General features: G+C 43.6%; 1 protein-coding gene across 1 annotated transcript in view; it reads left to right on the forward strand.

The window, feature by feature from the left end:
• Positions 1-384: 384 nt before the first annotated feature.
• Positions 385-15,497, forward strand: part of LOC308297268 (attractin-like protein 1) — a gene marked incomplete at both ends in the record, with an annotated part of 368,613 nt that continues 353,500 nt past the window's right edge. The window contains 1 exon segment of the mRNA XM_080740683.1: positions 385-620. Coding sequence (XP_080596809.1) covers positions 385-620 — 236 coding nt within the window.

A 15,497-nucleotide genomic window follows, 5' to 3' on the forward strand; every position in this document is an offset into this window, starting at 1 on the left:
ACGTTGCCCAGTGATTCACTGGCGATAACGGATCGCGGTTGTCTGTTTACATCGGATGAGTCGACTGGAACTTCTTAACAAGTCTTTTGGGGACATTACATGGAGGTGGATTTATCTTCTTTCCTTGCTGCTCAATGCGTTTAGATGTCTCCTTGCCCCCCTTTTCCCAGTTCCATAAAGTTGGATGCTTTCGCTCTGTCTGCCAGGGGCGAGATTTGACGGCGCGTAATGAGTCTAATGACTGTTTTGTGCGTTTCCACAGGCGTCACATGTTAGAGTTTACAAGCAGCGTTAATTTATGGTTGACAGTTAATAAGGACACATCAGTTGTCATTTCAACTGGGAGCTGGCGCCTTTCATCCCAAAGGAACACCGGTTTACACGATGGAAGATGATGGACCGGTACATGCGTGTGCTTCTTGGACCAGGACTTATAAAACAGACCTCATGAAAACTTATTTTGGGATTTTTATAGTGCTTCACTTGGTGCTTCATACAGAAGCATCGTTGTCAAAGGCCTGCGATAAAAGCTGCTTCTCGGGGAAGTGCGTCAATGGGAGCTGTGTCTGTGACCATGGCTGGGTCGGGGACCGGTGTCAGCACTGTCAGGGAAGATTCAAGTAAGTTTTTTTTTCTTCCTTTTTTTAAGAAGGAAATATGCATAATAGTAATAATAATAACAAATTGTATTGGTATTCTATTGACCTTAATAGAGTGTGGCAATTAGTCCTACGGCAGCCATGTTTAGGGGCAAACACAGGTGTTTCAATTTTGTTTGATTGGCATAGAACTAATGTTCTACTGACTACTCCAATCAGAGTGTTTGCCCCATAGAGTTATAATAGAGGACTGACAGCCCCGTCCCCAGCTATTCATTTCAATGTAAGTTGCTCAGTGGCGTTTGAAGCACCCAGAAGACTGCCGGAAATATTTGTAAATTGCACCCTGATTGGTTGGCCAAAATTATAGGCCAAAATTTTGATTGGCCGAGGCACTGAGCAGGCGCAAGAGGGTAAACATTAGCCTTAGCAGTTAGCCTATGCAGGCGCAGTAGCATTTAACCCATAGAGTATATATGTTACAGTATGTTTGGGTAACTCAGTACGTTCATTGTAAGAGCGCTTGTTTTGTCGTTCACCACACACCAATCACCACCAGATGGCGACGACAGCCATTCACTAGTGAAGGCGCTGACGTCACTCGTTTGCGACTCTCTTTCTTTATTTACTAGCCTAGCTCGGCAGTGTTTAGCCATTAGCTTACTATGAGCTAGGGAGCGTTCCATTGTAGTCACTTGGACAGGGCGTTTATCGTGGGCTTGCCCAGGCCTTACGGCCTGGGCATAAATATAACGATTGCATTCACCACGGCTTCGTAACTCGCGCGGCCGGCCCTGGCCCGCTTTTCGCGGCCACTCGCGCCTGCGGCGCTCGGGGGCGAAGAGCAGGATCAAGGTCCGCTGGCCTTCGCGCCGCTTGCAATGTCGTGGACAATCGAGCGGCTCCGCCTGGAGGACGTTGTTTTGGCTCAAAGCGACCGCTTGCTCCGCCCCGTGCCGCACGACGAGTGCTCCGTTTCTCGACCGTACTGTTTCTCTATCAAACCGTGACATATATATAGAGAGCGGACAACCCCGCCCCCAGCCATTCACTTCAATGCAAGTGCTCAGTGGCGTTTTGAAACATGCGGAAGTAGCTGAATCCAGGTGCATTCTGGGGGAAATTGGAACCAGATTAGGTTCCAAAATGTTTGACGTTGAGACGTAACGTCACGAACGACGTCGACGTCCATTGAACCCTATTGTAGACCCCAGCGGCGCGCTCTTATGCTCGTGCATGTATGTTTCACCCCGCGTGAAATTCCAGCTTTGGCCAGTAGGGCGGCCGCTTCAATGTTTACAAGCCGTTCTGGGGGCTTGGTTTAACCTCAGTCCCAGGTTTGACCACTAGGCTAAAGGCTGCTTCAATGCTCTACCGTGGTTCTGGGGGCTTGGTTTGCCCCTGAACATGGCCGCTGTACACCCTGGGCAAGATATGACTTCCGGTTGGTTCTGGCTGAAGTGGAGGAAGTGCTGCGTTTAACGGAAGTTGCGTCATGTGTTGTAGTTTTGTTTACATCTCCCAGCAAAACAAAAATAGATTGTTGCTCTTAACTCAGTCTTAATAGGTGTAATGTCAGAATCGATGTTTTTGTTTGTATATTGTTTATTGTGAGCGCAACCGACGAAGCGGGAGAAGTAGAACAGCGGGGAATACGTTTGCAGGGACACAGCACTGTGGGGAATAAAGACATCTTCCTGGAAAGTTCAGCCCCACCTTCTAGAACTCTTTCTGCTTCGTATCTTGACCAGGCTTTTCTCTTTGCAGATGAGTAAGCCTGGCTACGCGAGGCTAGCCGCTGTTGGACTACAATTGCCACACATTTCACATTGGACAGGAAGCTGTTCATGTCACATTGATTGTCACTCTCCCAACATCTGACTTGTATTGTAGGCTAATTGTTAACAATGAATTGTGACAGTTGAGTTGCAATAGCACTTGCAATAAGTACCCTTACAACTGAGTAGGCTATTGAGTCCCAGATGCAAAGAGTAAGAAAGTCGAGAAAGAAAAGGATGACCTGCCTCAGCCAGGTCGTCTATTGCCAGGAGAATATATTAAACTGGTGCAACGCTTTTATACTCTTTCAAGTAGATATGATAACTGTAAGACATGGGGTCTACCTGACAACACATCATGGGAGACTCAATGCCCTTAATTGGCCCTGTGTTTCTGCTCTGAGAACCAACGTGGGACATGGAGGTCAACTCAAATAACAAACGACATAATCCTGTTTTGATTTACCGGCTAGAGACTTAGTGGTCTACATACAGATGTGCCGTTTCAAGTCTTCAGGCTTCACTGCTCTTTTCCTGAAAATGCATTTTTTCCACAGGTTTCTTTCCCTATTTTATGGAGAATGGAGCATATTTTTGCAGAAATCCGCAAATGGCAAGAAACCACTCCATTCCCTTTAGAAAGCAGAATTCACCTTCACATAGTAGATTTAAACTTCGAAGTCAGAGAAGGTCATACAAATAGAAAATATAGCTGATCTACAAGCTCAATGTTCTGCCAATCCGCTGGAAATCTACTGTATTGCCAATGGCAGGATGTGTGAAGTTTTGAGATGACACATCTGTAAGGTTTTGGGGCTTCACACTGGTTGAGAACCAGTGGAACCGCTTTAGTTATAGTTGTTTACATTGGAGTTTAATGGCCTTTTGAAGCAGCACTTTTGAGGAAACAGTGAACTTCAGATAACTTGAGAGAAGAAATTGGAGGACCATGTGGCCACAGCTATTTGTCTCAGACATGCTAATTTGTCAAGGCTGGAAACGTAAATTTCAAACTCACTCTCACTGTTGATACAAGTATAAGCTCTGGAGAGGAAGCTGTTTAGCAGAGGAAGCACTAGGTGCTGGTACTTTGCTCCTAAAAATACTCAACACTGATCATTGGATTGCAGCCTGGATCTTCAGCTGCATGCACGGACTCACGCACGTCTTACACGCTCACAGACTGAGGAACACACACACACGCACGCGCACACACGCACACACGCACACGCACACGCACACACACACACACACACACACACACACACACACACACACACACACACACACACACACACACACATCCCATCTCCCAGCAACCCAGGCAGATTCAATAAAGGAGAAATAGGGACTTGGTTGTGCTCGTCTATTGATTTAAGCTCTGTACTGGGTAGTTTTTATTGGGCTGCAGTGGCTTTCTTTGTTTTCCTTCTACTTTCTCTCTCTCTGTTCCTCCAGCTCTCTGTTTGTCTCAGACGTTTTGTTCTGTGATTCTTTCAGACAGACAGGTCAGATTACATCTTGCTCTGTCCAGTGCAATTATGCATGCACACACGCATGTATGCACGTACACACGCTCGCAAGCACACACACACACACACACACACACACACACACACACACACACACACACACACACACACACACACACACACACACACACACACACACACACTCTAAAGGGCTGAACTTGGCCATTTACAGTAACATTTCTCTGTCTGTCTGTATGTCTGTCTCTTCCTCTCTCTCTGTCTCTCTGTCTCTCTCTCTCTACACATCATACATGATTTTAGCGTTGTGACAATCACATCAGAGACTTTATTCTTCTGGATTTAGGGTGTTCACTGTATTGTGGCAATGTATTGCTGGTGGTGAATGGAGGGTTCATTGTTTGAGCCAGCCAGGCCATACACAGCAGTTAGGCTGTTTAGTGTTTACCAGCCAATAAGCGATTGGTAATCTATACGGCTGTCTTTCTGTGTATAGTACATGAATTAATGTCTGTCTGTAGACGGTTGACTCAATACACCATATATCATCCTCAATCACGACACAGGCCACTTCACATATTAGATCTCTTACTCTCGTATGTAAGACCACGGCAATACGAATATGGATCTTTTTCTAAACACACATTTTCATATATCCATATAGAAAAATATCCAGGTCCACAACAGGGGTAGACATTAAGGGAAAATTACTACTAGTGGATTTTGATGATCACTGGACCTGACACGCGTGTGCGTGCAAAACTTGCTTCCTCGTTCATCCTCGATACCAGCGTCTTTTTTTTTTATGAATTGATTACATAGGACCCCAATGCAAAACTAGCCATTGAGCTTTCTGTGGTTTAAATCCTTTCAGTAGAATTTGTATCAGTGAACTGTACTGTCCTGTCCCTTTTGCTATTCAAAATGACCATGATTGCCACCATGGCCCCCACCACTGTAACCGCTGGCCCAGGACAATGTCATCATCATTCCCCATAAAAATAACTCCTTTGATTCAATAACATGTAGGCCTACTCTACTATTTTCAAGGCATTAAATTCACTGGCCCAAACGGGGAAGTCCCTGGTGAGTTCTGGTGGCCCTGTCACTCTAAAAAGTACATCCGGGCCAGCGGCCCATTTATAATGTCGACCCCTGCACAAGAGTCAACAAAAATATCTAGCTCCACATGATCAGCTCCAACAAGCATGCAATGCCAGTGGGTGGCGCCGTGGTGGTAAGCGATTTGTAATACCATAGAAGAACAAGCATGCATTTGTGCACATATACATAGAAAGGTAGACGCCTCCTCCGGCTCTGGTGCATATGCATCGAGGGACCATGGGAATCCGTGTGCATCTCTTCCACATGCGTCACACATACGGACGTTGCTAGGCCAATCAGAGGCAGTTGGGGGCAGGTCTTTACGTACGCAGCCTGTAAGAACAGCTGAGCCGCGCAACATCGGAACTGGCTCTGTTGAATTGAATTGTAGTCCTTAGATAAGTCCCGGAAAAGACGCGCTGTGATTGGCCAGTAGTCACTTGACTGGTAGCAGGCCCTTGGTTTTTCCAAGAAGTCCGGACTACAATTGTTGCACGTCGCTCCAATGAACTGCAGAGGCGAACGAGGCATCTAGCTTTTTATATCTGTGTTTGTGCATGCTTGGTTGTGCGTTTGTCAGTGTGTGAGCGTGTGTAAGTGTGTGTGTGCGTTTGTGTGTGTTGAGACTCTCTCACACACACATGCATGGAGCTATGCACTCATGCATGCACTCAACGTCATCGTGTACACAGTGGCTCCGTTTTTCCAGTCCACACAGATGCACTGAAGCGGATATTTTGGTAAATCTTCACGTATTTATCCGTTTACAAAAAGATCCCGTTTAGCGGCCGAAATCTCCTTTTGCATGTGGCTGCGATTAGAAAAAGATCCATATTCATATAGCCGTTGTCTTAGACATGGTGCAATTTAGTGGTCAAGGTTGGCAATGGGCCACATGGCTCAACTATGCACACCTCTCAGTTGCCCTTGTTTCAATTGAAGTTAACTTACCTTGCTTGCAGTTCATGATTTACTACTAGAAAATAACCTTCACTTTGTCATGAATATGACAAGCAGCCAAACAGTTCAGCATAGTGCCTTGTGTAACAAATTATGTCTCGACACAAGCACAGGCTGAGCCACTTAACCAACCAGAGGCTTAATTCTAACAAATCTAGTGCAATTGGATTTGAATGATTTGTTTGGGTGTGAGTTCTCCTAATATCCTATAGATCAGTGTTTCTCAAAGTGGATTCCAGGGACTCTGTGGGTTCCTTTAGGGGGGTCTAAATTGACCCGTACAAGTCTGTAACTCTGACAGTGTACAAATGTGTCATTTGTACACTGTCAGAGTTAAGGGGAGACCTTGAAATGTGAAAGTTTGAGAAACACTTCTATAGATCACTCAGGGCTAGAGAGTTATCAGCTTGTTGTGGATGTACATTATGTATGTAAACAGCTGCGAAAAAGATTGAGCTGAGGTAGAAAGTTCTAACTTTGAGGGTCAGCAGCTCCAGAACCGGGTAACGGTATGTTTTTGCACACTAACAATGTTGTCAACAAACTGATAAACCCTCTGGAGGGACAGAACAGTCTGGCATGCTGCTATAGGCTAGTGGTTCTCAACCTATTCAGGCCGCGACCCCCAAAATAATCATATTTTAACCGGGGACCCCCCCACCCTGACGAGCACCAAGAGTTGAGGAATTAAGTATTGTATAACACGGTTCTATTGTTGTAAATAGCAGATCTACATGCTCACAACGCCTCGCACCGTTGTGAGCATGTAGATCGGCTACTTTCACAATTTCTGCCTAATATTTGACAATTTGGCCAATGTTTAATTTGTCATTTTAGAGGTATTAAGAAGTCCTTAAATTGTCACTTTAGAAATGTGTAGATACCCTCTACACACTTAAACTTTATGTTGGTTTCTTTACTGTTGAGTGAGAAAACAACATTGCACATGGGACAGGGACCCCAACAAGAGAAGGTCTTTGTTGTTAGATTTAGTACAGAATTCTACACCTGTCTACTCTAGGTGGGGAGATAACTGTGGAGAGAGTGAAACATAGGAGCTGAAAGTCATTCTTATACATTCTCCCATTGGCTTAACCTCTAGTCAATTAAATAATAGTGAAATGAAACTGATTTTTTGCTGAGTTAACTTGGTGCAGCTGCAGCTGGCCTGAGCCATCTCGTGGCTGCAGCCAGATGGTAGCTCTCTGGTAGCAGAAGAGAGCATTAATATGAGAACATTATTAGGTCTTCGATATTCCTATTCCATATATCGTCACTGTCAGGCAGAAACCTTGTATCTCCAAGTTTCAAATGTTTATGTTTTTTGTAAGGTAAAGCCCTGCTTCGTCATACAAGACTGTCACACAAAACTAGTGAACATAGCCAATCTACAAGCACATGTAGATCGGCTATCTGTAGATCGACACTGATGCTTTCCGGGTATTAACAGGTTTAAGCAGAATATTTTAAAGGCCTGATATGACGTTAATACGTACCATTAGAAATTAAGATCTCTACTGTTTTTCATGAGAAACAAAGAATTTCCCCCTAGCCTTGACAATGGCATGAATCCAGATTTGGGTTAATAAAGAATGTAATCACTTTTGTGTTTACCTACAAGCTAGGCATTTTATTTGATCCAAATTGGCACTTTCACCTGAAATATCGTCCCCAATTGATTCATTTCTATGCCAAGAAAATTCACCCTCAACAGTTTTTGTAAAAATTCTATCTACTGTGCAAATAAAGTTTATACCGTTTGGGAGAAGGCACAGCTATGATTTTGTGGACAAAAGCACACATAAATAAAATACTATAAATGCAATAATAAGATGATTCACAGTGTAAAACCCCAGCAATTCTTCCCGGCTCAATTCCGACTTCTCAGTCCTTCTGTATGCTGTAAATGTAAGCTAGGCAAAGGGACACATTGTCACTTTTTAATCATTATTGTCTGGCAAAATATCAGAAATGAAGTACAGAATATTAATATCAAATTTGACTCTTGGTCCTTCCTTTATGATAATTCAGGGGCCTTGAGTCCCACACAACTTATTCTTGCCAAGGATCTTTAATTAAATGGATAAAAGAACTACCCCCACCCCACCATCAATCAGGGGTGTGTTGACATTTTCAAGATCCCCCTCTTCAAAACCTCTCTGAAGAAGTCATCATATCATCATCATATTATGATCCCTTCTTAAAGCGGAACTATGTAACTTTTCTTTTATGAATAAAATGTAACTTTAGTTAACTCATTCTTTGCCAAGAATAAATAACCAAAGAGAAAACACACTGCCAGTGATTTTCAGTTTTTTCAGTTTTTTATGACATCACACCTTTAATTGTCCACACTATTGGATAATGGTTGCAAGGAGTTGTGACTGTTTGCATTGGTGTGGACTGGCCTTTAGAAGAGCATGGAAGTGCTCAGCAAATTTCTTGGCAATCTGCCAGTTGTGCAAATGGAAATTTGTCCTGAGGGTAGCGCTAAAGGAAAGGCCATGAGATCACCAAAATGAGGAGGGTTCATCCTCCTGGGAGCATGAATGGGCTCAGCAAGTTTCATGGCAATGTGCCCATTAGATTTGAGATATCTTGTGTGAAAGGGCGCATTTTGTTTTAGATATCCTGCTTGGATTAATGTGTGGCTGGACAGACATGGGAACTTAATCAATAAAAGTAAGGGGCAGATTTAAGGATAGACCTGTTTAGACCTGTTTAAAAATTCTGTCTCACGCACACTTCATAAATATATAATTCGAAATTAAATTGTGTGTCCGTGCCACTGCAGCCCAGGCTGATCAGTCTCATCTGTAGTAAAAAGTAAAAATACACCAAAACAAAACAGTTTTCCTTACAACACTCAGAGCCCCCCACCTCACATCTAAAATTAACCTTTTGTCCAGGAAAGAAAACATTTCTTATTTAAGCATAATATAGGGAGATAATATTAAGTGTTGATTTTACTTTTACAGAAGGCCCTTATTGGAGTTGTTTTTGTTCTGCAACATTTATGTCCATAGCAAAATTAAAAAAAGGTTTTCCGCACTTGAAGCTTATTTTTATGGTTTATTTTTGAACATGAAAAAAAAAAAAAAAGACCTGGGAATCTGGGCCTGTTTAACGCCATCTGACATCCTGAATGTCCATATACTGTACAGTAAATGGAAGCGCTAAGAAAAGGAAAGCTAAATAGAAGTTAAAGGGAGAGGTAGAACTACTATATTTTTAATTGCTAGGTTATTTGTTAATGGACCACAATGGAACAAGTCCCCAGGGCTTTTTTTGTTATCATTTTAGCATAGTTTTATTACTGTACCTCTATACTGTTTTCAGACGTATTAATAAAGCATTCAATCAATCAATCAATCAATCAATCAAAAAGCTCAAAGCAGTTGACCTTCTGCTCTTGGGAAGACATTTATTTTGAAATATCATCAGTTATGCCTTTGACTAACTATCATATATCTTTGTCAAACATAAACCATGATCCATCATGCCACAGTTTGTTGTCACTTACAGTATGTCTGCATGGCAACTATTTATCTTCTATTTCAGACAATCGCTTTGTCAAGGTGTAGCGAGATGTTATAGAAATATATTATCCACACGTAGTATTGTACAAAACAAATCAGAAAGTCCTATCAGTAAAAATAAAAACCTGAAATATTAATAGAATATAGACACACATAAGAACACATGGAAACTAAAATGTTTTTTTGCAAATGAGGCATTTTAACCTCTATGCTATCTGTGCATACAATGTGTTGATAAGGTATCATAATTAATTAATAGTGGCATAATAGCAAAACTATTTGGCATTGATGTTATTAACCATGTACAATACATACTGTAAGTACTAAATACCATATCTGAGGCAGGGGTGCCTCAGATATGGGGGGCAAATTGCTTAAACAGTGAGCAGTCCTTGATTATTTTCATGTTGTGTTGTTGAAGAAACTGGACTCCATGACTCTTATAGACTTGTTGACTTGACGGTGGCACTCTTCACTTTGAACAGGAGAACACTGACTAAATAAATAAATAATCTGTTTGTATTGTTCTTGAAAAGCAGTGGGAAGCATGTTCAACCCCTTCTTTGTGTTTGATGATCAAGTGCCAAGCATAAACAGTTGGAACAGATTAGGCTGGCTGGATGTGAACACACACGGAATGATCAAACACATGATTCTCCTGGGCTTTGTGGGGGACTTGTTGAAGTGGGCTTATTGATAGAGAAAGAGAGATTATTTTTCATTGTTTAACTTTTTTTGTTAGTATGCAATGAGTGAGACTGAGTTGAATAATTCTCTACTCCCTCCATATATATTTCTGCTAAATTATGGCCCATATGTCTCTCTCTGTGTTTTAACTTTTTGAAGTGCTTCAGATATGTTGTGGATGTTAACATCCATCCAAACCTCTGTCTGTCTGTCTGAACATGTATTTGTCCTCAGTGGCTGGAGAAATTATCTGAACTTTCACACAGGGATTGACCATTCGCTTATTTTTCACTTTTTCCAAATTCAAGCAGTTTTTTTTCTTCTTTTTATGTTTAGAAGTTACTGAGCATGTACAGCCATGTGCTCTGTTGTCATGGTTACGGTCCTCCAGGCTATAGGATCAACTATGTTGTCACGGTTACGTCTTTGATCACTCACATCTCTGGGTATGGACTAGTAACATAAATTCCTTTTATGTGTCACTGTCGCCTGATTATGGATCCCACTGGGAAAGATGGATGGAAACGGCATAGAGCGCTCGTTTTCAGTTCTTGTCCACAACATTGCAAGCGGCGTGAAGGCCAGCGGACCTTGGTCCTGCTCTTCGCGCCCGAGCGCCGCAGGCGCGAGTGCCCGCGAAGAGTTACGAAGCCGTGGTGAGTTACGAAGCCGTGGTGAATGCAATCGTTCTATTTATGCCCAGGCCGTAAGGCCTGGGCAAGCGCACGATAAACGCAATGATAATTGGGTTTTGGTGCACCTCGCGCGGTCCAAGTGACTACAACGGAGCGCTCCCTACGTCCGGTTCAGCCAATCACAAGCTTCAAAAATGAGTCCGGGGCGTGGTTATCCATCTTTCCCAGTGGGATCCATAATCACGCGTCACTGTCCCTTGTTCTCTCCCCATCACTTGTTGCAACCGTCAGGTCGCACTTACTATCAAAACCTCCACAAACTGTGAGTCAGTCAGTCAGTCAGTCAGTCAGTCCGTCCGTCCGTCCGTCCGTCCGTCCGTCCGTCCGTCCGTCAGTCTGTCTGTCACACCTCACACGTCACACTATTGCCCTGCTCATATCTCCGCAACCGTTGCCCCGATCCATGGCAAATTTTGCACACACACTCCTTGCCTGCCAAACTACAACCTCCAAGGACCCCCGGAGCTCCAGGGACCTCCAGGTCCCTAGGGGACCCCCAGATGTAAAAAATTACCAAATGTGCAAAAATGACCAAATGACCACCCCAACGGGGCTGCTCACGGGGAATTCCCAGGGACCACCGACTCCTGGTGCTCCAGAACGGATGCCAAAGTGGTGGCGCCCCCAGTGGAGGACCCCCTCCACTGCAGCTCACATAAAATGCCGTAACTCGGGCTAGGAGCGTCCGGGAGAGCCGGGGCCGGTACCTATTCGTCCGCCAAGGCAACGCGGAGACCCCACCCCTCATTTCTCACATGGCCCTCTTCTAGCGCCACCATGAGGCCGATTCTTGCAAAACACATTTTTGGACACTGCTCCTACAGATTTTGCCCTAAAATCACACAAATCGGTACACACTATGTCTACACTCATGTCATCAACATGGATCTGTCCCATATAGCGCCACCATCAGGCCGATTTTTTCAAACACATTTTTGGACACTGCTCCTACAGATTTTGCCCTAAAATCACGCAAATCGGTACACAGTATGTCTACACTCATCTCATCAATATGGATGTCCCATATAGCGCCACCATCAGGCAGATTTTTTGAACCACATTTTTGGACACTGCTCCTACACATTTTGCCCTAAAATCACGCTGCGACCTGACGGTCGCTTATCTCCCGATTAGGGAGTCTTACTGGTTTGTAGGGCTGTCACATGTGTTCACACTTCTGCTGTCGGGTCCAGGAATTCAAAGTGCTGACCTTCCGATATCTTATCTTCCCATGCTTTCACTAGTAATGCTGCACACAGTTTGTGGAATTCTGACTTATATCCTGGTTATATTATTCAACCTGCTTTCCAACATCCCTGTTTATGTGCCCATGAAAATAACAAGCAACATCCATCCTCCCCTCCCCCCTTTCTCCTAATTTAGTTGTCATGACAATTCCCACTTACTGTATCTCCACATGTGTAGTCCCTGTCACTGTTCAAACCTACATTTTGTCATCATGTGGGAAGGTGCAGAAAAGCACGTGTCTCTTCCAATTATTCAGTAGCCTCTTCTTTGTACCTGATACTGAGAAGTTTCACTGGGAGGGTGTAACACATGCAGAGTAACACGACATCTCCCTGCTGACCAAGCGCAATGACTAACATGTAAAAGACTCTAGTGCACTGACATGCAGTGATCCCCACACAGCCTCCATCCTGCAAATATGGCGGTGTGTGTGTGGATGTGTGAGAAAACAACTCTGTTCACTTTACTTAAAAGACAATTTATCCACAGAAAAATAACACACAGTTTACAGTTTAGGTATTTAGCAGACGCTTTTAATCCAAAGCGACTTACAATAAGCAGATAAAACATCACAATAATAAACAAGATAATATGTCAGTACATCAACAGCAATATAACAAATGCAAATGAATATCTATCTTGGAAACAATATAATCAGTCAAGGAAATGAAAGTACTAAAAAAACTAAAAACAAATGCTAACTAGCTTCATGTATGGTCATTGAGTGTTTCAGTAGTGCTATGGGTTTAGGTGGAGTCTGAACAGGTGAGTTTTCAGTCCACGGCGAAAGCTAGCGAGTGAGTCCGTTGTTCTAAGTGTGACAGGGAGTTTATTCCACAACTTTGAGGCCAGGAGGGCAAACTGTCTTGGACGAGTGGATTTTTGCCCTGGGGTTTTTAGCGAGGGTTCTGTCAGCATCCCTGTGTTGGCTGATCTAAGTGAACGGGTGGGGGTGTAGGGGTTGATCAGGTTTTGGAGGTATGGAGGAGCCATACCTTTGGCTGCTTTGAAGGTCAGCATCAGTGTTTTGTATTCAGTGCGGGCCACAACCGGGAGCCAGTGGAGGCTGCGGAGAATGGGAGAGACATGTGAGAACTTAGGCTGGTTGAAGACCAGTCGTGCCGCAGCATTTTGGATCAATTGGAGAGGTTTAAGTGCACATGCCGGGAGACCAGTAAGGAGAGAGTTACAATAGTCAAGTTTTAATATGACAGATGTCTGGATGAGGAGCTGGGATGCCTCCTGGGTGAGGAAAGGTCTGATTTTACGGATGTTATAGAGTGTGAACCTACAGGACCTACACACTGACCTACACACTGACCTGATTTGTAATAATGAACACTTAAGATGCCAAAAATGTTTTGTCAAGACGGAGCCATTTTCTAAGGACTGTATCTCACTCATGCATCCGCAGCCCGCCGCGGTTGTATTTTTTCTTCTCTGTGTGAAAGACAACACGGTGAACGGCCATGAACGAGGTCCGCCGCATGCACGCCGCCACCGAAAATCTGGTAAAAACAATAGGAAAGATACACAGCGTTGATCTATTTAGTTATGGCAAAACTATCGCATCCCAAGTGTGAAGATATGCTCCCAAAAATTGCACTCATCTCTTAACTCATTGAATGCCCTTTTCAAGATGGCCGCCAAGTACCAGGATGCCACGTTCCTAGATTTCTAGTGCACAGATCAATTTTTAGTGCACGGATCGTGCACGCCCATGCACCATATATGCACCATATGTGTAGTACTTTTTAACAGCTTTCAAACAAAAAAATCCGCTTGGAAATCCGTTCAGGCATTCATGAGATAGAAGCCTTCAAAGTCAGACAAAACAAACACTGCCACCTTCCTAAATTTCTAGTGCACGGATCAATTTTTAGTGCACGGATTGTGCACGCCCATGCCTAGATCATGCACCATATGTGTAGTACTTTTTAACAGCTTTCAAACAAAAAAATCCACTTGGAAATCCGTTCAGGCATTCATGAGATACCAGTAAGACTCCCTAATCGGGAGATAAGCGACCGTAGGTCACTTATCTCCACAAATAGGGCAAAAATGTGTTTTGCCAAAATCTTCCTGATCCATGTTGATGACATGAGTGTAGACATACTGTGTAGTGATTTTCGTGATTTTAGGGCAAAATCTGTAGGAGCAGTGTCCAAAAATGTGTTTTTAAAAATCGGCCTGAAGGTGGCGCTATATGGGAGAGATTCATGTTGATGGGATGAGTGTAGACATACTGTGTACCGATTTGCGTGATTTTAGGGCAAAAATTGTAGGAGCAGTGTCCAAAAATGTGTTTTGCAAGAATCGGCCTCATGAATAGGTACCGGCCCCGGCTGTCCCGGTCGCTCCTAGCCGGAGTTACGGCATTTTATGTGAGCTGCAGTGTAGGGGGTCCTCCACTGGGGGCGCCACCACTTTTGCATCCGTTCTGGAGCACCAGGAGTCGGTGGTCCCCGGGAATTCCCCGTGAGCAGCCCCGTTGGGGTGGTCATTTGGTCAGTTTAGCACATTTGGTCATTTTTTACATCTGGGGGTCCCCAGGTCCCTGGAGCTCCGGGGGTCCTTGGAGGTTGTAGTTTGGCAGGTAAGGAGTGTGTGTGCAAAATTTGGCATGGATCGGGGCAACGGTTGCGGAGATATGAGCAGGGCAAGAGTGTGACGTGTGAGGTGTGACAGACAGACTGACTGACTGACGGACTTACACTTTGTGCAGGGTTTGATAGTAAATGCGACCTACGGTCGCAACAAGCCTTCAAAGTCAGACAAAACAGCCATTTTTGACATTTTGAAAGATGTTTGTTATGGGGCTAAACATGCAATTTCGCAATTGCGATCATGCCTAATACATTTGAGGCATTTTTAGAATTTTTTTTATAAAAAAGATTTTTGAAAAAAAAAAAAAAAAAAGAAATCTTTTTTTTTTTTCAAAATGGCTTCCAACTCGGGAAACTCGGGCTGTGGCAGCCTGGGACTACTGTAATAACTCGGGAAACTCGGGCCTTGGCAGTCAATGAGTTAAGATGTGTTGTCTTAACCCAGATGTAACTAAATAGACAAATGTGTGTGATATTCTTTTGTGAAAATTATATAGTTGTTGACTCTATTCATGGGTTTCATATGTAGTCCTACACCGGCCATGTTGAGGACCAACACACATGTGTTTCATTTTTTCTGATTGGCATAGAAGTTCTACGCCAATCAGAACACCTGTGTTGGGCCAGGGTAGGACTACATTTGAAACCTATGAATATTCTGGAAACATTAATCATTGTTTCAGGCTAAACTTTAGAGGTTAGTAGGGGTCTCCCCTTCTCTCAGGCTACCTGAAAAAACATTTTCAGGTCATATAGAAATGTGAGGGTTTAATACAATTTATACATTTTAG

Source organism: Nannobrachium achirus (assembly GCF_963921795.1).
Source record: "Nannobrachium achirus genome assembly, chromosome: 13".
NCBI lineage: Eukaryota > Metazoa > Chordata > Actinopteri > Myctophiformes > Myctophidae > Nannobrachium > Nannobrachium achirus.